Raw genomic sequence first — 25,083 nt, forward strand, 5'->3', positions numbered from 1 at the left:
TCTTTTATTCTCAGAGTTTGAGTCCGTGACTGGCAAAGAGGAAGCACTCACACATGTGCTAGATGAATGAATTAAAGAATCACCTCCAGAGAAATACAAAATATTTCTGAAGGAAACAATTTAGCTCCCTGAACCACCGTGAAATTAGTATTTTAGTTCTTCAGTTCTAAGAAATGCACATGTACAAGCACATATTCTTACCAAGTTTCTAAAACTGGTCATTAACATTGTTGCATCACAGTTTTAGAGTCAACATTTATAAACTATATTGATTTTTATAGGAAAGATTAAGTGTTCAAAATAAATTTAACCAAATGTCTCCAAATATTCTGCTAAAGTTAATAAAATGAGAACAGAAAATAATGGAACACTGAAAATAGTGTATATTTAAAACAGTTATTTTGGGAAGAACAACTAAATATATTATTGAAACGTACAATCTTGAGATTAGTTTTAAAGGCTTTGAAATAATTGAGGCAGTTTTTTAAAGTTCTACCATACCAGGCTTAAGCAATTTACCTGAGATTAAATAACAGAAAATAAACATAAACCTTTACAATAAAAAGAAAAATGTAAAGCCAAACTTTCTGATAAAAATATGCATATACATGAAGAATGGAAGACATTAACAAGTTAGGGCAAATGCTAAAGTATTTAAAATAATAGGGCAATGAAATTTCTGAGCATCCTAACAACACAGGAAATTTTAAAAACATAGGGGAAAGTGAAACAATAACAGAGTAAACTAACTATTACACAGATTTTAGAAATCTAATGATAATTTTTTTAACTGAATAAAAACCATCTCACCTACCTAATCTCTCTCTTGATCAAGCTGATAATACACACAATGTTAAAATATCAAATAAATGCCTTATTCCAGATTATAAAGCCTTTACAAAAGTAATACTCCCTCTCAAAAAGTATATACAATAAATACATGCCAGTTAGTGGTACATTCTTTGAAGGCAAATAAGTGAAATAAACATGATCATGCAGATTACAAAGTCTCTTCTTCATTCTAAATTGTAAACAACACACAGAACCCAGTTGTAGATCCAAATAAAAGTTCTCACTAGATTTAAATAATTAGCCATTAATGAGCTGTTGATTATAGAGTTAGAAACTGGATACTATTCTGCTAGAGACTGGACGCTAAACACAGAGGAAAAGAATCTGTAGACCTCTTCATGTTTTAGAAACCAGGGTCCCTGACCAAAGCAGTGATTTAATTTCACGGCTGCTGGGTACAGATAGCTGACATTACTAAATGCTACTCTAATATCAACTTGTTAAATGTGAATCCAGACTCAGCATATCAGAATACTAACCCAGACTAACTGGAGTCATGGGAAATATTTTGGGAGCTGTTTATTTATAAGTGAGTTACAATATACCACTATAATTAGATTAATATATAATTATTGATAAACACAGGATTATTTCTAAAACCCCATTATTGTTGTCACTGCTATGTTTAGAAAAAACAACATTACTATTTCCCTCCTAAAACAAGCCCTTAATTTACCACTAATCAATTAGATCAATTTAGATCTAGCATGTGTTGTTTAATGGTCCTATGCTGTTTACAATTATTATATAAAAAGTTGTTTAATAAACATTAAGAGGAGGAACAACTTAAAGCTTTCCAGCAAACAACACACTTCAACTATTTTATAATTGAATAATCTAGCAAAAAATAGAATCTGCAGAAAGCTAGGCATTCGGCTGTCACAAAATATGTCTACGTTAGCTTACCCAATTTTAAAGAAAAACCAGTGAAAGTATATCTTTTAGCCACACAAAAGGCAGTCAAATTTAATTTAAAAACATTAAAAAGACCATTTTTTCAAAAGTATCAAAAACAACAAACTATAATATTACCACAAAATCAATTCTTTAAAGAATATTTCTATAAATATTTCTAGGTCAATTATTTGTTTCAGGTTAATTATTTCATTAAACGTAAAATACATTTACAAGGTACATGTAATTCAATTAGCAAACTACTGATGTGTTTTTTCACAGTATCAGTTAATCGCTTTTTTTAGGAGACAAAATAATTGAATGGATTATAATCTCCTAACAGTTAGTGTTTTAAAAGTTTTGCAAACGGAATTAATAATTCTAAAACATACATCAGAATATGAAATGTGATTTTTATTCATCCTCAGTAAAGTAATTGCTTATACTAACATCTAGGCATTGGTAATAAGAATTATATTCATCAGATTTCAAAAGAGAGAAAACAAACTAGCAAATATTTAATACTTTATTTGCCCAGAAATTTTAAAAAAACTTTAATTTTGATAGTAAGTGTTATATAAACACAGATAAGCAGATAAGTTTCTTTGCCTCAAACTATTATGTACTGTCATCTAGAATTGGTTTAGTCAGAAATACTTTTTTTTTTAATTTCCTAAAATCTGGCAAGATCTTCCAAACACAGAAATTTTTAAAATCTATTCAAGTTCAAAACACTTCAACTACTTTGGAAAGGCCAAATTATACTAAAAAACTGTTTTGGTTAAGATTCACTGGAGTTAAATTACTACTATAATAAAGCAAAATTACCCAAATAACAAATTAATAAGGTAAGCAGGAAATGCCTAGCAATTGAAACCAAATTTAAAAATATAACATTTAGAGTTCAATATTGTCAGAAGAATGAGTTACATTTTAGAAGGCACTCTTAACTGGTAGCTAAAGAAAAACAGGGTGGAACAAAATTCCTGTGGTTAAGGGTATATACAAATGCAAATACCATTTATTTTTCCTCTGCTTTAAACATTCAGTATAATAGTTTTTATCAATGATCAAATAAATATATGTATTTCAAAGAAATATTTTCTCTATGTTCACTTATAAGAAAAGTTTCACATTTAAGTCGACTTTTTACTGTTTAATACTTTAAGTGGCTTTCTATATTTTACTTTTTTTTCATAATGCTTAAAGAGGGGAGAATACTAAATGAGCATTTTTGAAAATAAGAATGAAATACAGAGTTAGACTTTAAAACACCATGCCACTCAAGGGGAAAATATACTAAAAGTATTATAAAATAAACTATTAAAAAAAAATTATTATTTAAAGCCTGCTATGCTACAGAATGTTTTATGGCTTAAATCACTTTGGAAAGGTTTTTTTTTTAAATGCATATTTTGTATGCTGATAAAATAGCAAATATAGTGAAAAACTATTAGGCACTTTTCAGAGTCACAAATATCAAGTTCATGACTACGAAGTACTTGCTAGCTAAGGACCAAGAAAATATATAAAGCAGCCAAGTTATAATAAATTTTACCAAATACTTCACAGAACTATCCTAGTATAAATTAACATTTTCCAAAACCAAAGGAAACTTACCTTACAAGAATGCTTTAAAGAATTAGGTAGTTCATTTGTGAAATCTCGGTTGCTGTCTCTTGTTAAATTATCAACTTTACCTTCATTTCCAGATGCAAACTTTATGAGTAATTGAGATGGTCCCCCCTTAGAACAATTGTGCTTAAGGCTAGATAAACAGGAAGCATTTGGATAAGTTCCCCCCAATGAAATACTTCTCTGTAAAAGAGCATGGTTTTTGTTTATCTGTAAATTTGGTCTTTCCAACTGCCCATTGATACTGATTTGATAATCTACATTTTGGGAAGATGGTAAACATGCAGATGTCCTATGCATAAGCTTAATAAACTCTGGGTCAGAATTAAGCTCAGTTTCTGACATCTCTGGTTTACAATCACCATTTGCTGCTTCACAGTCTAATGCAGTTGCTTTCTGTTGGGTAAAATGCAGTGAAACACAAGAATATCCTTCAGATGGCTTTTCACAGACAGTCTGATTTGGACTATTATTTGCAATAATGATTTTCTTTTGTAATGAGCCCTTCCTGTGAAGAGGTCGTATGTCTCTTACTTCTCCGGGAGTACAGACTGTCTTGGATAACCGAAGTCCATTGACAGCTGTTGAAAGAAATCCCTTAGCACTAGTGCCATCTTCATTGTGGGCAATTTCAGTAGGAGAAATAATAAACTGGTGTGAGGTCTGATAGGATCCTTTGCTTAGAAGAGTACCTGTACTTGTTGGAGAAGTTGGTGGGGTATTTGAAGGACTCCTAGGAAAAATGACTAAGGATGAACAACGTTTTAGTGGAATTTTCGAGTTCCTGCTCACTGGCAATTTCATAATCTCTAGTCCATGATCCAAGTCATCCTGGACAAAGGGAACTGTACTTGTACTTCTTGAAAAAATTTCACATGGAGTAGTATTCCTGTTTGGCACACTTCTGTTGGAGGCGCTGTCAGAAGATAAATTCCCACCAAAAAAGGTATCATCAGTTGGTGGAAAAGTGTAACCACTGCTGTCACTGAGGATACTGTTGGTACATGAACCTCCACTGGTGATACTTGTGCAGGACCCATAATCACTACCATTGCTGCTGCAAGACCCATTCTCACTGGCTGAGAAGTTACTAAGGCTACCACTGCAAAGGGCAGGACTGCTTAAGAGGTCACCCCCACCCATGGCATTCAGTTCATTATCAACCACAGCACTGCCATCCTTTAAGACACAAGTAAACGAAGCATCATCACCATCAGCTAAGACACTGCCAGGCTGAAGACATCCACTGTACCTTGTTGGCTGTAATGATATCTGCAGACAGCTGCTCTTTTTATGAACATTTTCAGGTGAAGGAAAAGATGATCTCTCCCGAGACTTAAGGTTTTCCTTTATTAACGGAGCTAGTGCAGTCTGTTTGGGAGTCAGCTTCATTTGAACCACGTTCGCCGCTGAAATCCGGGTTGGTCTCGTGAAGCACATGTGAATGCTGCTATCCAAATCATCTCCGGAGGCTTCTGACAAAGGATAAGTATTGCTTCTTCTGGCTGCAAAGTGCAATCGTAAGCTCTGTGCCATTTGTTCTCATTTCCAAACATGTTAAGGGCTGAGAGTCATAACAAAGATCTCTGTCGGTAGACAGGCTAGAAGCAGCTGCACTGCAGCAAAAGAAAAAATCATTTGTGGTGCCTGAAAGAGCTCAGAAGTAGTAGTCTTCATCCTAAGTAAAACCTTAAAGACCAGATAGCATAGAAAGAAAGAGACGGCCCATTCCCGAGACTGACGTTTCCAAAATGTCTTGAATCGCTTGTAGTCAAAATGCCTTCACTTACAAAGCACTTGATTTCCAGCGACCTTTAAGCTGAGCTCAGCTGCAGCACACTGCCTCAAACACTGCCAACCTTGTTTCAATTATACCTTCTCCAATTTGCATGAATGAGTAACACAAGAACAACAATCTTCTAGCATTTCAAGTTGAAACAGTATTTTTTTCACTCCAGCTCTACTAAATGAACATTTAACTCTGTGAATCACGGTGCCTATACTTTCTCCAGCAGAGTTTGACCACTAATATTTTTACCCATAGGGATAGAATTACAGGAAGTTGGTAGGAATGAAACTCCATGTAATTGAGTATCAAATCAAGGATTGCATTTCCAAATAGTGGCCATACTAGGAATCCAGTCAACTTAGTAAATGTAGAAAGGAATACAGACTGTTAATATTTTTAAAAGGAGAAAGTTCAAATGTTTGTATATATTTGGAAATACCAAAACTTTGGGGGTGAATTAAAAGTTTAGCATTAAACCAAACAGATAAATATTTTAGTTTCCAAAACACTACGTACTTATAAAAAGTGAAAGCTGAAGGATCGAAATACAAAATTAGCCTAGTAATTCTATTGCAAAAATTGAGCATACGTCTGAGAAAAAAACGTTTGTGAGAAGCTGTCACCAAGCATTTTCTCCTGTAATTTTAAGGCCTTTCCAGCCAAGCAGTACAGTCTTTAAATGATTCCATTTATATTTTGACTATTAAAACTCTGCCAAGAAATAGCCTAAGCAAACATTCCATTAAAAATATATGCAGATTAGACAGAAAAACTATACCCCAATATAGTTTGAGCACACAAGATATTTTATTCCACTGTCTATGCAATTCATTCACTTAAGAGAGTGTTGTGGTAAGTAAAGAAGTCTAAAAAGGATTTAACACATCAAATAAACATATCTCAATGCCAACTCTATTCTGAAAAACTCTAAGAGCTCTTTGCTGGCCCCTACTGGTGCATTGAAACAATTCATTTAGTTGTTTGATATCTATAAAGAAGTATAAACCATATGGCATATTTCTTTACATAGACAAAATACATACTTGTTTACATTTTTGAGTACTAGCACTGACCTAAAGATGGAATTACTTACTACTGCCGATAAAGCTCCCACAAGACAGAACAGTAAACTGTTTGTTCTTTTAGACGTTGTGATTTTGTATATATATATTTTTTTCTGCTTTGTATTTATTTAACCTTTACTTTATTTTCAGTTTACTAGGTAATAAAAGTTTAATATTTTAATTTCTCCCCTAAATGTCATAGACCAAGGTTGGAATTCTATTTGAAAGAAACACATTTATTTTTAAATAATACTCTAGGGTATATTTAAACTTCTTACCTGAATTTTACAGCTGGAACTCCAGTAATAAATATATACTGGCTCATTCATAGGAAAGTAAAAAGTAAAATAGTTCAGTTGTTTACACCACATAGTACTACACCCAAGTTGTACTTTTCTAAGTAAGTTTTTTTTTCCTAAGTAAAAGCAAATATGTAAAACATATACTTGCACTTTGTTTAAAAAAGAAAACTTAAGATAGATCTGTTCTCAATCATAATTTTCTAAAGTGTTTTTAATCAATTAAGACAGGACAAAACAGAAATATGGAATTTACTAGATTCTATTTCTGACTAGAATGAGATACTACTATGTTTTAGAATGTGTACCGTTGTAAACTTAGTAATAAAATTGTTATGCTGTTTCGGTTTGGTATAATCTACATTATGATTTTATAGACTTCAGTACATACTCCCTTATAATCTTTTTTTCTTTTTTTTTTTCTTTCTTTTTTTCTTTATAGAAGGAAGAGTCCTAATCTTTTCACTATGCCTTCAAAAAACTTCAGCTTACCTTCTAGAATTAAGTTAGGGATGACTCAATAAATGGATTATTTCTAATAAGCTAATCAATGAGATCAACCACTCATGCCTGTAGTCTAAAAATTCCAGTTAATAAGCAAATCTCTTTTGGGTGTTAATATAAAATAATTAATCAAATAAGCATTTTCTCTTTCTTTTATAGTAAAGCTACAGTAAGCTTCACTATAAATATCAGCTTCATGTCCCCTAACTACATTTCAAGCTTCCAGGATCGCAACTAGGCATATCTTCTGATCCTCCTGAGATCGCACTGGAATGATGTAAGCACCAAGTAACACCAGAGATGAGGCTGGATGGATGGTGGATGGATCTAGCTACTACTTCTAAAGAAATATCAAAATACTGCAGCTGGACAAGAAGGCAGAATGCTTGAAACATTTGCAAAGAGGGCTTCAGCCAAGGAAAAGTAAGAAAATCAAATGCACTTCCTTGTACTCTAGGCTGAGTTTCAATTCTAGAAAGGTTAAACAGTGCATTACTGGCTCTGGTCTGGGATTGCACAGGATCTGTACCACTAATAGAGCAGTTCTGTGTACAGCCTGGAGAACCTGGGATAAGATGTAGCCTCCTGGCCAAAGAGATGCCAACAGAGGAGTATCAACCCTAACCTCAAGGGGAGAAGAGCTGGGGAATGATAGCAGACCTCACCTGGGAGGAATCTATGCAAATCAGACAGTATTTTATATTCTAGAATGAAACAGATCATATTTTAGGATTAGACATCAGCTCAGGACCCCACATTCTGAGATCTTTAGTTTCCGATTATCTACACAGAAAATAAATGTGATTACATACCCCTATGGACAAGTTCAGGATTCTACTAATCATTGACTACAACTCTGAAGCTCAATGTCCCCTGTGATGCTTAATTGCGCATGTTGACTTGGCTAAGTTTTGAGTCAAACACCCATCCAAGTGTTGCTATGGAGCTATTTTTTTTAGATGTGATTGACATTTAAATAAGTAGATATTAAATACAGCAAAATGCCCTCCGTAAGTTGTGCGTGTGTGCTAAGTCACTTCAGTCATGTCCAACTCTTTGCAACCTCATGGACTGTAGTCTTCCAGGCTCCACTGTCCATGGGATGCTCCAGGCAAGAATATTGGAGTGGGTGGTAGTAGATCTCAATCAGTTAAAGGACTTAAGAAAAAAGACAGATTTTTGGAAGCAGCAATGCTGCCTTAAGACTGTAACAAGAAACCCTGCCTGAGTTCCCAGTTTGCTGCCCTGCCCTGCAGATTTCAGATGCCTTACTGCTACTTGAATCTGCAACCTGCCAGTACCACCTCACGGACGTCAGACCTGCCAGTGCCTTAAAATAAATCAATCCCCCCCACCTCATTATTTCTCCCTCTCTCATTCTCTGTGTGCACGTACGTATATCCTATTGGTTTTGTTTCTCTGGATAACCCTGACTAATACAACCACTAAACTTGAGATGCACAGCATGTCCACCTAGAATACGAAATATAGGAGTCTCCTAAGGCTTCAGGGGCTGGGTGTGTGCAGACACAGCTCTTGGGTAGTGACACAAATGTGTCACCGTGGGTAGTAGCCGAAGACGGAGAAGCTCTCTACAGCGAGCAAAAACAAGACTGGGAGCTGACTGTGGCTCAGATCATGAACTCCTTATTGGAAAATTCAGACTTAAACAGAAGGCAGTAGGGAAAACCACTAGACCATTCGGGTATGACCTAGATCAAATTCCTTATGATTATACAGTGGAAGTGGCAAATAGATTCAAGGGATTAGATCTGATAGAGTGCCTGAAGAACTATGCACAGAGGTTCATGACACTACAGGAGGCAGTGATCAAGACCATCCCCTAGAAAAACAAATGCAAAAAGGCAAAGTGGCTGTCTGAGGAGAAAACAAATAGCTGAGAAAAGAAGGGAAGCTAAAGGCAAAGGAGAAAAGGAAGATATACCCATCTGAATGCAGAGTTCCAAAGAATAGCAAGGAGAGATAAGAAAACCTTCATCAGTGATCAATGCAAAGAAATAGAGAAAAACAATAGAATGGGAAAGACTAGAGATCTCTTCAAGAAAATTAGAGATACCAAGGAACTTTTCATGCAACGGTGGGCACAATGAAGGATAGAAATGGTATGGACCTAACAGAAGCAGAAGATGGCAAGCAGAAAAGGTGGCAAGAATACATGGAAGAACTATACAAAAAGATCTTAATGACCCAGATAACCATGATGGTGTGATCACTCACCTAGAGCCAGACATTCTGGAGTGTGAAGTCAAATGGGCCTTAGGAAGCATCACTACAAACAAAGCTAGTAGAGGTGATGGAATTCCAATTGAGCTATTTCAAATTCTAAAAGATGATGCAGTTAAAGTGCTGCACTCAAAATGCCAGCAAATTTGGAAAACTCAGCAGTGGCCACAGGGCTGGAAAAGGTCAGTTTTCATTCCAATCCCAAAGAAAGGCAATGCTGAAGAATGTTAAAACTACCACACAATTGCACTCAACTCACACGCTAGCAAAGAAATGCTCAAAATTCTCATGAACCGAGAATGTACATGAACTGAGATCTTCCAGATGTTCAAGCTGAATTTGGAAAAGGCAGAGGAATCAGAGACTGGATCTCAGAAAAAGCAAGAGAATTCCAGAAAAACATTTACTTCTGCTTCATTGACTACACTAAAGCCTTTTACTGTGTGGATCACAACAAACTGTGGGAAATTCTTAAAGAGACTGGAATATAAGACCACCTTACCTGCCTCCTGAGAAACCTGTGTGGAGGTCAAGAAGCAACAGTTAGAACCGGACATGGAACAACGGACTGGTTCCAAATTGGGAAAGGAGTATGTCAAGGCTGTATACTGTCACCCTGCTTATTTAACTTATATGCAGAGTACATCATGAGAAATGCTGGGCTGGATGAAGCACATGCTGGAATCAAGATTGCAAGGAGAAATATCAATAACATCAGATATACAGATAACACCACTCTTATGGCAAAAAGTGAAGAGGAACTGAAGAGCCTCTTGATGAAAGTGAAAGAGGAGAGTGAAACTCAAAATTCAAAAATCTAAAATCATGGCACTTCCTGGCAAATAGATCGGAAACAATGGAAACAGTGAGAGACTTTATTTTCTTGGGCTCCAAAATCACTGCAGATGGTGACTGCAGTCATGAAATTAAAAGAAGCTTGCTCCTTGAAGAAGAAAAGTTATGACCAACCTAGACAGCATATTAAAAAGCAGACACATTACTTTGCCAACAAACGTCCACAAAGTCAAAGCTATGGTTTTTCCAGTAGTCACGTATGGATGTGAGAGTTGGACCATAAAGAAAGCTGAGCACCGAAGAATTGATGCTTTTGAATTGTGGTGTTGGAGAAGACTCTTGAGAGTCCCTTGGACTGCAAGGAGATCCAACCAGTCCATCCTAAAGGAGATCAGTCTTGAATATTCATTGGAAGAACTGATGCTGAAGCTGAAACTCCAATACGTTGGTCACCTGAGGCAAAGAGCAGACTCATTTGAAAAGACCCTGATGCTGGGAAAGATTGAAGGCAGGAGAAGAGGACGACAGAGGATAAAATGGTTGGATGGCATCTCCAACTCAATGGACATGAGTTTGAGAAAGCTCTGGGAGTTTGTAATGGACAGGGAAGCCTGGTGTGCTGCAGTCCATGGGGTCACAAAGAGTCGGACACGACTGAGCGACTGAACTGAACTGAGTGACACAGAAGCACTAACTTTCGCATTGGTACATGCAGAATTCAAAGGCACATCATTCTCAAATGTCCCATCACCCTCAACAACACCATTACCAAACTATGATAGTTTATAATCCCCAGGTTCTTAAAATTGGCTGAAAAAATATCACTTATATTGCAAACATTTTCCATAATACTAGAAATTCTTTCTCCTTAAAGTATATTTGCTCTTTGCCATACCCTTCTAAAGAGAACCTTGCTAGGGAAAGGATGTGTCTCTAACTTAGTTGTGAATGCTACAGGAGAAGATATGGCATTTACAGTGCACAGGTCAATTTACTGCTACACAATCAAGCTTGTTATTACATCAATGGCTCTAGTTTCTATGACATCTCAGGTAATCTGTACCCTTCAATTACCTGCTGGGACCAGCAACAAATCCACGTATTACAATGACGTGCACCACTCTTAATTATTTCTTGTTCCCTTTTGTTTATAAAGTGAGCTTCTTATGAAAATGCATAGCATTTCTAATTTCTAATGCATAGCAGAGTACTAAACACAATGTATGCCCAAAATGGCATACTGTAATTAACACACAAAATGTGATATCAGACAGCCGTAAATGCATAAGTCCATGAACTCTAAATCACACATTATATTAATGATGAAAAACTTTCAAGGGCTTTGATAGCTACTGTCTCATTTTATTTTCATAATGTATTTATCAGATAGGTAGGACAAATACTGTTATCCCTATTTTTTAAACATGGGAAAATATCTTCAGAAGGATTAAATAATTTGTCTAGAGTACTCTTGCCTGGACAATCCCATGGACGGAGGGGCCTGGTGGGCTGCAGTCCATGGGGTCACTAAGAGTCGGACACGACTGAGTGACTTCACTTTCACTTTTCACTTTCATGCATTGGAGAAGGAAATGGCAACCCATTCCAGTGTTCTTGCCTGGAGAATCCCAGGGACAGGGGAGCCTGGTGGGCTGCCATCTATGGGGTTGCACAGAGTCGGACACGACTGAAGTGACTTAGCAGCAGCAGCAGCATAAGCTAATATACCAAAATACAAGTCGGACTACAAGGAATTCTGACTCTTTGGTATAGGGATCTATAATATGCTGATCAATGCATTATTTTCTTTTTGCTTTTAGAAATATTCCATTGTTACTATCGTAAGCAATGCTTTTTTTTTTGACATATCATGACACTCTGTATATACCATATACACAGTAAATGCTCAAGGAGTGTTAATGCACTGATCAGAGCATGACAAATATTAGTTTTGGCAATGAAGGAGTCACACTGTACTAAGATTACTAGCAAAAAGACTAGATAACTATAAGCAGGGTGGAAAGCATCAGCATGAGCTATCCCTCCTTGTGTACAATATGCAAATAACTCAAATAAAACAGTTCACCAATGATGTGCCCAAGAATCAGGGAGAAAGTCACATCAGTATCACGAACAACAGGAAAAAGAACACAGTAATACCATGACCAGCAATTCAAGCCCAAAATATGAATCTTAGAGATACAATCATACATGTGTATCAGGAAACACAGCAAGAATGTTTATCAATTGATAATAGCACAAACCTGGAAACAACACTCATATCTATTAAGGAGGATAAATACATAAATTGTGGTATTACAGCATTTGCAGATGAAGGGAAAACTATGCATTTGTGAAATATGTTCTTATGGATTGACTTCACAAATATATCATTAAGCCAAAAGCATGTCACAGAGGAAAGTATTCACAGTGCTACCATTTTAGTAAATCCAAAAATATGAAAATGGAAACCACTATGTTTTTTAGGGATACATATATACATGATAAAATTTTTTAAATAGCAAAGAAATGATAGACACAACATTCAGGACAGTGGTTACTACTTGTGGGAGAGAAAAAGGAGGTGCTATTGGAAGGGTTAAAGGATGCTTTGAAGATTTTGGTAATGTTCAAGTTCTTAAGTTGAATAATAAACATACAGATATTTGTCTTATTATTTAAGATAAATATTATAGTATACATATTTTCGTATGTTTATTTCATGATTACAAAACACCAATACTAAATTTCACCTGGTCCTATCTAGAAGGCAAACAGATCTGTAGCAACAGAAGGAAAAAACGAAAACATCTCCATTTTATTATTAAAAAGGCAAAAATACAAACAGAAAATAAAAAGCTCTGTGACTAACCAAATGATAAGCAAATCATCAACATCTGTCACTGAGCCTTACAAAATTAGATTGCCAAGTTAGTGATCAAGTCTCCCTTGGCTGCAAAAAAAGTACCTTTGCCTATAATGGTACTAATTAATGACTTCATCTGAAATATCTTCAGTTGTGCTGTGCTATGCTTAGTAGCTCAGCTGTGTCTGACTCTTTGTGACCCCATGGACTGTAACCTGCCAGGTTCCTCTGTCCGCGGAATTCTCCAGGCAAGAATACTGGGGTGGGTTGCCATTCCCTTCTCCAGTATCTTCTGTTACCAGTACAGTTATCACATCTATAACACCAAGTGTTATATAGTCCAACACTAAAAATAGATTCTTTTAAAAATCTAGCTTCTATGTTAGCTACAAAATGAATAAAACTGTTTTAATTTTTGTTGTGCTTCTGTTTAGTAATTGATAAGCTTTGACCATATAACACTGTTCTTATGTCTCAATATTCAAATCTTACAGGTTTAAAATGTAAATGTAAAATGCTAAAAAGATTTGAAATACAGTTCCAAGACAAATTAGGAAGAGGGTAGGATTTCAAGACAGTCTATTAGGAAATTAGGAATCACAACTATCCTTTTATAAAAATAAAATCAGGTTATATTTGCTTTTTGTCTCTCTGAACACTGGCTATTCTTTAGAGAACTTAACTTCATGAGTTAGAGAGGTTTCCTTCGTATTCAATAGAAGGGTGGGGATAAGGGAGAGGATGGGATGTCATAACTGGATACAGGCAACCTCAAGATCTCTACCGGAGCTCAGAGGGGAAGGCTCCTGAGCCTCGGACTATCAACCAGGGTACCAGCATAAGTGTGCAGGAAGGTCAGGCCAAGAAGCTGACTTTTCTGTATCTCCTGCCATGAGAGACCTTGAAATCTGCTGAGAACTGATAATCAGGAGAGGTGCCAGGGAGAAGAGAAGAGTAGAGAGTAGCACCAGGAAAGAGGAGGAAAAAAAAATTCCATCCACCACTTTGCTCAGTCTTTCCATAACCACCTCAAAAGCATCTCTCATTTCACAGATTCCCGGCCTACTTTTGCTTGTTACTCAAGTATACCCTTGCTTCACAGTTTATGTTTGTACGGTAGGACTTACCAATCGATTTTCATCAAACACTTCAAATAGAAGCCGGTGTTGCTGAGGATGAACCTAAGTAAGGAAAAAATAACCTTCGCTTAAAAACAAGTGAACACTGGAACTATATTCAGTATCTTATAATAACCTACAATGAAAAAGAATATATATACACACACATACCTGTGTGTTTGTGTGTATAACTGAATCATTTTGCCGTACACCAGAAACTAACACATTGTAAATCAACTCTACTTTTAATTTTTAAAGAAGTGAACATCAAGCCACAGACACCAAGAAATAAATGCTTGTAAACATTGCCATTTCCTAATTCCTGTTACTTACAATGTATTTTAAATTACATGTGAAACTTAATACAAAAGCCAAGACTCATCACATGTCAACCATTTTCTAAGTTTTACCATAACAACAAAGTGAATTTGGTTTCTTATTTTCCCATTTTTTCTACAATACAATAAAAGACACAATTTCAAAAATTTAAATATTTGCAAGCACTTAAAAATACAGACGGGATTTTAACGTATTATTCATTTTATGTACTCACTTTTTATTTATCAGGTTATAACTAGTCAAAATGGATGTTGACTTTATGGTAACAAGTGTTCTGAATCCTTGCAGTATTGACTTGATAAAACCAATATTGCTTCTACTATATAAAATACCTAAGCAGTCAAAAAGTATACACTGAGTTTTCACTTATTGTTTATATCTTACAGCACAAGTAAAAATTAACATATAGTATCAATATTTTATTTTTCAAAGCCAATGCTTTTATTTTTGCTGAAATGTTTCAACATCAAGTTATTAACAATATTTACTAAATATCAAACAAAAAGAAAATCTTTAATAACTTTTTATACCAGAGGTTAAGATGGTGTATAGAACATTCTTATATTTAAGTTCATATTTTCACTATGATAAATCACATTAAACACTGAAATATATTAAAACTCTGGCTTATATGTCAAAAGCATTACTACCCTTCAGAGAAAAGTCCTATACGTGTGACAAGGATATTGAGATACCCAGACCAATATCTGCTCTTCCTTAAATCCTTCTGATAACATAATCCTAATTATACCTGAAGCAATCTGCCTAGGGTCACCACAACTCTGGGGAAGAGAGGCATTAACTTTTTTAATTGAAAAGTATAACAAATTCAGAAAAGGATAACATTTACTAATCTTAAATATCCAGCTTGATGACCTTTCATACATGTTTACCATGTCATCATCACCCAGATAAAAACACAAAACACTCCATTTTTTCATGTATTGTCTTCTGTGTGAACAGTGCCCTCTGGACTTGTTCAACATTGAAACTCTCAGTAAGACTCCCTAAAAAAGTTCTCTTGCACCTAGGGGTGACTAAAGAGGCCAACCTAGCTTCAGTCACTGGGTGGGGCTTCTGGGAGAGCTCCTTAAACGGGGCTGACTCAGTGGAAGAGCGGTTGCTTGTGCCCTTTGTACTCCTTCTTTGGCGTGGAGCTTGGTGAGGACAGGAGCTTGGCACCCCTGCAGGCATAGTGTAACCATGCAGGAACAATGAGGGTGGAAGCCACAGCCAAGGCTGTGGTTTTTCCAGTGGTCATGTACGGATGTGAGAGATGGACTGTGAAGCAAGCTGAGCACCGAAGAATTGATGCTTTTGAACTGTGGTGTTGGAGAAGACTCCTGAGAGTCCCTTGGACTGCAAGGAGATCCAACCAGTCCATCCTAAAGATCAGTCCTGGGTGTTCACTGGAAGGACTGATGCTGAAGCTGAAACTCCAGTACTTTGGCCACCTGATGCGAAGAGTTGACTCACTGGAAAAGACCTTGATGCTGGGAGGGACTGGGGGCAGGAGGAGAAGGGGACGACAGAGGATGAGATGGCTAAATGGAATCACCGACTCGATGGACATGAGTTTGAATAGACTCCGGGAGTTGGTGATTGACAGGGAGGCCTGGCGTGCTGCAACTCATGGGGTCGCAAAGAGTCGGACACGACTGAGGGACTGAACTGAACTGATGCCTTGGGGGTAGAAAAACAGTGTAAGAGAATAATCCTTTCTAGGAAGATGTAGAGGAAATTTGGGGGAGGAGATGACACTTGAGCTAAGACTTGAAAGATGGGAAGAATTTGAGTAAGAAAATACAGAGAATACTCACAGCAAGGAGATCAAAGGGGAGAAAGGCATGGGGGCAGAATGAGTGTGCTCTAAGAAAATCAGGGTCTCTCTCTAGTCCTGTTTATTTTGTGTATCACTCACAAAATAATATTTACATGTGATCTTCATCATTTTACTCTTTTCCTTTGAAAGCTTAATTTTCTCCCATACCAATCAAGTTTTAATTCGTTTTCTGGGTATCAGTGCCTTCAGCCTGGCTCTTCCCTAAATAACCAAATTTTTCTTAAGACTTTCTACCATAAAAATGTTCTTATTAGTTGAAGTCCACAGGGACTGTGGCTGTAGTAACTCAGGCATGAAGTGTTGAGAGCTTTGCCTTTGATGGTCCCAGTGAGAACAGGGTAGAAGGCCATGAAAAATATTATAAAAGAAAAAACAAAAAGTCTCAATGCCTAACAAAATACCTGGTAGACAGTATAGATGTTTAATACTGCTAAGACAACAGATATCAGATGTGACCTGAACAGGCCTCTGCTGTCCTGGTTCAGACTATAATTGATAGCTTCCTAGCAGGAGGCTCTACCTCAACTGTCTTATCTTCGAAATCTATCTTTCCTTTTGTAACTGGAGTGACTTATCTGAAAGACAATTTAGGCCTTCTTTACTGCTGTATTCAAAAGCTACTCCCAGTGGCCTAAAGAAAATTATTCAAATGCCTGGGCACAGAATGAGCTTCACGACCTGAGCCCAGTTTGCCTTTCGAGCCTCGTGTCCTGTAACTGTCCCCTGCCCACGCAAATACACCAACACCCTATGCTCTAGTCCCACAACAAACATCTAATTACTGCTTACTGAGCTTTCTGATCTGCACCTGTGTGCATGCGAAGGTCACTCCATGTGCAATACCTTCTCCGCGCGACAAGTCCAAAATTCACCCCTTGTTCAAGCCTCAGCTCAAATGTCAGCTCCACTCTGGAGTTTTACCTCCCCAGTCACTCCCCTTCATTTTCAGTTGTTAGAAAACTGACTACATCCTTCCATTTTTGAAGTTAATAGTACATAATAGCTCTCTGTTGTTGTTCAGTTAAGTCGTGTCCGACTCTTGGTGACCTCATAGACTGTAGCACGCTCTGTCCATGGGATTTCCCAGCCAAGAATACTGGAATGGGTTGCCATTTCCTCCTCCAGGAATAGCTGCCTACTGAATTATAAAAACACCATAAAACACTTGTTTACTTTATATATCAAAGGCACACGGTAAATGCAAGAATACAATTTAAAATGTGTGGTTGAGAATTCTAAATCAAGAAGGACAGCTTAAACACAAACATTAATCCTCTCCCCCTTGAGATCTTATTTTCATAATAACAAAGGAATTTGTAAAAGGCACTGACAGTCAATTCCTAGGCAATTGTTAAGAAATCCAGGGTCCCCGAGGAGGAGAAAGGGATCTGGGGCTCTCAAGGCAGAGACAGGGGTCTGGAATTCTCAAGGAGGAGGAAAGGACAAATGTTTTTTTCTACATTCCTTAGTAAGGATTATATAACAATAATGTATCCTGCTTGAGGACATGTTTCTCCTTCCTGAAAACCTTCTGACTAATCCTGTTATCTTAAAATGTATATATAGTGGGAGTGGGCCTGGTAAGATCTCTGCTTTCTCTGTCCCTTTTTATACTTTAATAAAACTCTGCTACACCAAAGCGCTTGAGTGACTAAGCCTGGTCCCTGGTCCCGAAGTTAAATCTTTGGAGATCACGAATCCGGCATCATTCACCACAAGCTATCAGCATAAAAGCAACACAGCAAAGATCATATGCACATGCGAGGGCCACCGGCAGGCGAGCAATATCAACACTTTTCTGGAAGAGATGAAGTGGGGAAGAAAGCAATGAAGCAGGGCTTCTGAAGAAACTGAAAACAAAAGAACAGAAAGTTGAAGCAAAGGGGTCAATGGCCCTAATGAGAGAATATTCATATGGCACCTAAACCTCTAAACACACACAGACACACACACATTATGAAAGAGCTCCTCTTTGATTTCAGATAGAGGTTCAACAATAATGCAACCATTAGTTTTAATGTGTAATGTATAAATGATAACTAAAAATATAATTGTTCCATGTTTGTGCTTTTCATATATAGAAGCAATAGATGATTTTTCTATTGTGTCATTGTTAAGTGTAACTATATTAGCAGAGATCACAGATGTATAACCAGAAAAACTGTCCCCAAAGAAAAAAAATACTTAGGAAACAAAAGTAAACACCTTTAAAAACTGTAAGGTGATTCCTTAGAAATATCTATGGAAGTCTTGAATCTATAAGACAAAAATAGGACACTATATTAAGAGGCATGGAGTGGTGTTGCAACTAAAAATGACTGCTGAATTCAAATATAAGCAATCTAAGGTAAATTTGCAGAAATCTCTCAAAATGTAGAACAAAAAGCTAAGCTGAAGGAAAATATGAGAGAAAATAAAAAGAGGATTTTCTGAACAGAGTCAGTGAAAAATTAAGCCCTAATGCCCTAAACAGAAGATGAATAAGCTACAGCTTATGGACCAAATCCCACTAGGCACCTGCTTCCTTTATTTTTTTAACAGCCCATAAAACAGTTTTTCTTTTTTTTAAACATTTTTAAATGGTTACCTTTTAAATGGCTATCAAAGTACCTACATAGCAGCCTTACTTTTTGCCTCCTATCTGTGTGACACCTAAAATATTTACTATATGGCTCTTTATGAAAAAGTTTGCTGACTCCTGTCCTAAGACATTTACTGTATGCTACCTACTGATTTCTCTCCTATATATCCAGGAAGGTACTGGATAAAGTTATCTTTGAAATATGTGAGAAAAATGCCACTCGAATCATTTTCTGCGTTCTGTGGTTTACATGAGGAATTTTGACTGAGAAAGGTAAGAGTCAGTCTAGGTGACCCCGCATCCAACTAGCTGTAATCTCCAAACAATCATATAAACAGAGGAAAGGAAATTATTAGAGAAATTATTCACATAAAAGCTTCAGAACTGAAGGGAAACAGTGGTGTTTAAACTGAAATGCTTATCAAAGGCCCAATATGATGACACTGCACACACAAGGCATAATACTTTGAAAATTTAAAACACCAGGATAAAGATAAATCATAAGTTTTTTTCACAGAGAGAAGGATCACCCCCAAAGGAACAAGAATCAGCCCTTTCAATAGCAATACCATGTTCAATGTTGATAAAACAATGGCTTTAAGTTCCTGAAGAAAAACCATTTCCAACCTAGACTCCTATGAGGGGCCAAGTCTGGGGAAACTTTCAAAAAAGGGTTCTTCATCTTTTAAAAGAGACACGATGGGGGAAATTCTCCCTTGTCTACCTCTGGACATCATCATGGGAGGCTATGTTTGGAATCGTGGCAAGCTTCTTGTGACCATGGACAGAAAGCAAACATAAGCTGGTGATCTACTCATCTATCATAGCTGGAGGTCAATTTGGGACAGGGATGTGTGAACTATTCATTAGAATGGGAATAATGACCAGAATGACAAACAGAAAGAGTTTAGAGCAGTTCCTTTTGGCAAGTGAGAATAGGAGGGCTAAGGAGCAGGCACCAAAGTCTCCTGCTCTTCACTATAAGCCCCTTTCTTTACACTATATCTTTTTAAGCTATGTGTGAATATTTTGATGAGATTATTTTTTAAATTTCTATTAAAAATAGGAGTAAAGCTATGGTCACAAAAAACAGTTTATAGGGTCATAATGAAAGGTATAAGAAAAAACAAAAATAAAGACTATTGTGATGTTTGTGGGAAAATATATGTCTATAAATGGACAAAAGAGCAAAGAAAAAAAAAAAAAAAAACACCAGAGGAGTAACCAAATTTTCAAAGAAGGATAAAGGTACTGATAAATGTCAATTTATTCTCTGCTATTCATAAACAATCTAAAGTAACGTTCCTGGAAATTATGCTGGTGGTTGCAGGAAAAAACCAAAGCAAGTATATTAAAAAAAAAAAAAAGCTTTATTGAGATATAATACACATACTATGTAAGTGACCCATTGAAAATGTACAATTCAATGGTTTTTAGTATATGCATAGTAAGTATGCAACTACCCTCACAGTTTTGGAACATTTTCATCACCTCAAATAGAAATTCCACGCCTGTCAGCAGTCACTGCTAGTGAAGTGAAGTGAAAGTTGCTCAGTCATGTCCAACTCTTGCAACCTCATGGACTATACTCTCCACAGAATTCTCCTGGCAAGAGTACTGGAGTAGGTAGCCATTCCCTTCTCCAGGGCATCTTCCCAACTCAGAGATCGAACCCAGGGTCTCCCACACTGCAGGCAGCTTCTTTACCAACTGAGCAACCAGGGAAGCCCATGCAGTCACTCCTAATTTCCCCTCAACTTCCTCAATCTCAGACAATCTCTAATACATTTTCTGTCTCTACATATTTGCCTACTATAGACATTTAACATAAGGAGAATCCTACAATATGTGGTCTTTAAATATTTTTGAGGTTCATCTATGTTGTAGCATGTGTCACTACATCGTTCCTTGTTATAATTGAATAATATTTCATTGTATGTATATATCCCATTCATTTGTCTATTTTCTTTGTCCATTCATTTGTTGATGGATCTACAGGCTATTTCTACTTTTTTACTATAATGAATAATGATGCTATGAGCATTCATCTACAAGTTTTTGTGTGAACATCTGTGGTAAGTAGATTTTAAACTAAAAACTGTGTAAAAAGTTACATGAACTAGGTAAGTATTTTTATAAGCATATAAAATGCTTGCAGCATTTTATAAATAGAAAGTATCTTCACATTTTCATGTACATGTTTTGTGTCTTTCTACTTTGTTTCTCTATATAGTTATTTCTTATCAACAAATATAAAAACAAATTATAGATACAGAGCCATGGAAGGGGGAATTCAAACAGTAAAAAAAGATACATAGTATAGCAAATTATAAATCTTTCATCTTTGTCCCACCCTCAGAGAAAATACTGTGAACAGTTTCTTAGGTCCTGCCAGAAGTATTATTTCAAATACCTGCATATGAGAGAGTTGTTCTGTTTTTACACAAATAGGTGAATCATACATACAATGTTCTGTACCTTTGTTCCTTCATTTAGTACATTTTGAAATGAACACCCTACCAATACATAAACATCTGTCTCTTTTTAAACAGCTGATGAGGATTTCATTATATGGCTATACCATACTATGAAAGTGAAAGTCGCTCAGTCGTGTCTGACTCTTTACGACCCCATGGACTATACAGTCCATGGAATTCTCCAGGCCAGAATACTGGAGTGGGTAGCTGTTCCCTTCTCCAGGGCATCTTCCTAACCCAGAGACTGAACCCAGGTCTCCTGCACTGAAGGCAGATTCTTTATCATCTGAGCCACCAGGGAAGCCCCATACTATACTTCGTGCTTTATTAATGGGTCACCCATCCTTTTTCCTAGCTAACAGAACTCTGATTTTATTGAAATACTGGATGACAATGTGGGTCAGGGATACCAGCAGCTATTCCCCCTACCCCGCCTCCCATGAGCTTACTTCTGATTCCTCTAAGCTTCCCAGTAATTCCACTCTCTTTATCCATGACTGGGTTAGAAATATGCACACAACATAATTCTGGCCCAAGACATATGAGTCTCCCAGGCAACCTTTTGAAAAAGGGTTCTTCACTTTTTAAAGGAGACTGATAGGGTCTATCTCTGGACATCATCATCAGAGGCTATGTCGTTTGGAACTGCTGCAGGGCTTCTTGTGACCAAGGACAGAAAGCCAAGAGAATCTCAGAGAAGCTGGGCTTCACATGACCCCGTTCAGCTGCTGCAGTCCCTACTTCTCTTCTACGCCTGCTTCTTGTGAAGATAAATAATAAATGCAATTATCATTTAGGCCAATTTTAGCTGTTACAGTGAGTCTGTTACTGGAAGCTGAAAGCATCCTAAATGATACACTACGAAGGGCCTACTTTAAATACTTTACACTTAGGGACTCCCCTAAATTCTCTAATATCCCTGACATTCACTCACTAGCACCCTGTTTTCCCTTCACACGGTTCAGCACATTGGTAAGACTTTTGAGAAACTAGTTCATAGGGCTCCACAGCAGACAGTAAGCCTTGTTGAGGGTAGGGACCGTGAGTGAGTGAGTATTAAGTTGCTCAGTCGTGTCCGACTCTTTCCAACCCCATGGACTATAGCCCGCCAGGCTCCTCTGTGCCTGGGATTCTCCAGGCAAGAATACTGGAGTGGGTTGCCAGGATAAATATATGGATAAAAATACATAGGAAAAAATACCAGACTATCATACAATTAGTGGTGGCTTTATGGAAATTAAATTACAGCTGATTTTTATTTATTTTTATAAAAATATCTAAGGTATACATGTTGCTTCTGTAACGTAATACTAATACATGCATGAACATATACACATTATGTACATATAACAAGATGTGTGTGAATACCAAAGATACAAACTGGTCATCATGGGTGTGCAGGGAATGCAGTGGTCCTTTTTCAGAGGCTCCTATGCTATGCTGATGCACAGAGCATCTAAGGAGCATATGGCTCCCTAACGTGTCAGGCTGTTTTCCCTCCTGATAACTCGCCTCTCCTGGTCTCACGTGAGCAACTGTATGTGCAGATTTTACTATACTTTGCAAGTGAACGTTAACTTCAATTTGGAGTCATCCTGTCTATTAATTTACCAGTAACATTTCTGGTTCTGTAGTAAAGAATCAGTCTGCCAATGTAGGAGACGTAGGTTCAATCCCTGGGTCGGGAAGATTCCCTGGAGAAGCCCACTCCAGTACTCTTGCCTGGGAAATCCCATGGACAGAGAAGCCTGGTAGGCTACAGTCAGTCCATGGGGTCACAAATAGTCGGGACACAACCCAGTGACTAAACAACAAGAGTTCTCCACAAAAAAAAAACCTTTCTTCGAACTTGAAAATCTCCCTTCAACTTGTGGTCACAATTTCCATTCGGCTGAATGACAGATAACCAAGATTTTACTATACTATGTTATCTCAATAGTTATTTCTCTGTTGAATACACTCAGTGGAAAACAGTTTGTGCTATGTATAAATAATGAAATGACAAAGAAGAAAATAGAAAACCACACATAATTATGTCCTTTGTACAGCAGGTGCTAAATCACCATGAGTTTTCAGTTCTATAGCTAGCTGTGATGAATTAGCATTGATCCACACAAATTTATCTAGTTATCCTCACAATAAATTTGGAAATTTATGATTAAAATAAATGCATGACCTATGCATGATCCCAGAATAAAGTAATACTGGCTAGAACATTTGGTAACCATGAAATTATGGTAAAAGAAACGAGTACAAGGCAATAGAGTCCTAAGCCTGGTGTGCATTTTCAAATGGTCGTCTTTCTTATTTTTGTGGTAATATCTCTAACTCAAGAGTTTACCACCGACTTTCAAATATCCTTTTTAATAGGAAATCAAAATCATAAAAAATAATGGGAAAATTTTTCATTACAGTTTTAAATTTAAAATTTGCATAATTTTAATTCCTCTAACAGACATCCATACTATCTTATTTCTACCCACATTTTGAGATTCCTTTTCTCCTTGATTCTGGTCATTTGAGTTTTCTTTCTTATTTGGGCTTGCTGTGATGTAGCAATTTTCTTAATCTTTTCAAGGAACTATCTTTAATTTCATTTGTTTGCTCGACTTTTTGTCCATGTTCTATTTTATTGATTTCCATTCTTATTTTCTTCCCTCTACTTTTTATTTTTTGCTTAAGGTAGAAACTTAGATCATCAATTTTATATCCTTTTTCTTTTGTATAAAAGCATTTGAAGATGCAAATTTCTAAGCACTTATCTCATCCATATCCTGGTATGTTTTCATTGCCAATCAGTTAAAAAGATTCCTAATTTTCCTTATAATTTCCTTTTTGGTCATGGCTTATTTAAAATATGCTGTTTAACTTCCAAATTTCTATGGATTTTTCGAGACAAACTGAAGCCTGCACACTACAACGAAGAGCCCATGTGCCACAATAAAGACCCAGCACAGCTAAAAACAAAATTTAAAAACAAAAATGCAGGACTTAAAGGGACCTGATTACAAACGGGGTCCTGACTAATGTTCAATTTATACTGAGTTCACTGGTTCTGTGGATCCACCCAAAAGTCACTTTTCTATTTTTCAAGTGTACTGGAAGTCGGATCTACTCACTACCACTACTACATTGCATCTACGGCTTGTGGGATAAGAACGATCATACTGAGAAGGCCAAGTGGAAGCCTCTGAAACTGTCCTCCCTCCAGTGAAGATAGTAAATTAGAACAATATTGATTAGATATGACAAGAAAAGCACAAGGAACCAAACATCATGAAAATGAAAAACTTCTGTGCTTCAAAGGACACTATCAATAAATTCAAAAGACAACTCACAGAATGGGAGAAAATTTTTGCACATCATGTATCTGACAAGAGACTTGTATCTAGAAATAAAAAGAACTAGGACAACTCAGAGAAGGCAATGGCAACCCACTCCAGTACTCTTGCCTGGAAGATCCCATGAACGGAGGAGCCTGGTAGAGTGCAGTCCATGGGGTCGCTAAGGGTCCAACACGACTGAGCAAAATCACTTTCACTTTTCACTTTCATGCATTGGAGAAGGAAATGGCAATCCACCCCAGTGTTCTTGCCTGGAGAATCCCAGGGATGGGGAAGCCTGGTGGACTGCCGTCTATGGGGTCGCACAGAGTTGGACACGACTGAAGCGACCTAGCAGCAGCAGCAGCAGCAGGACAACTCAATAACAAAATGATAAATAAACTAATTATAAAACAGGCAAAAGACCTGACTAGACATTTCTCCAAAGAAAATATACAAC

At 36.9% G+C, this 25,083-nt stretch overlaps 1 protein-coding gene across 3 annotated transcripts in view; it reads right to left on the reverse strand.

Moving 5' to 3' along the window:
- The window catches only part of NEDD4 (NEDD4 E3 ubiquitin protein ligase), a 132,553-nt gene that overhangs the window by 81,725 nt on the left and 25,745 nt on the right, over positions 1–25,083 (reverse strand). The window contains exon 5 of one of the 3 annotated variants that reach the window (XM_043919325.1): positions 14,070–14,123. In XM_043919325.1, the coding sequence (XP_043775260.1) occupies positions 14,070–14,123 (54 nt within the window). Of the gene's footprint in view, positions 1–3,366; positions 5,537–14,069; positions 14,124–25,083 lie in introns of those variants that run through there. The other 2 variants (XM_043919324.1, XM_043919326.1) reach the window with 2 other exon arrangements.

This window comes from Cervus elaphus, chromosome 12 (genome assembly GCF_910594005.1).
Source record: "Cervus elaphus chromosome 12, mCerEla1.1, whole genome shotgun sequence".
In the NCBI taxonomy this organism is placed as follows: Eukaryota; Metazoa; Chordata; class Mammalia; order Artiodactyla; family Cervidae; genus Cervus; species Cervus elaphus.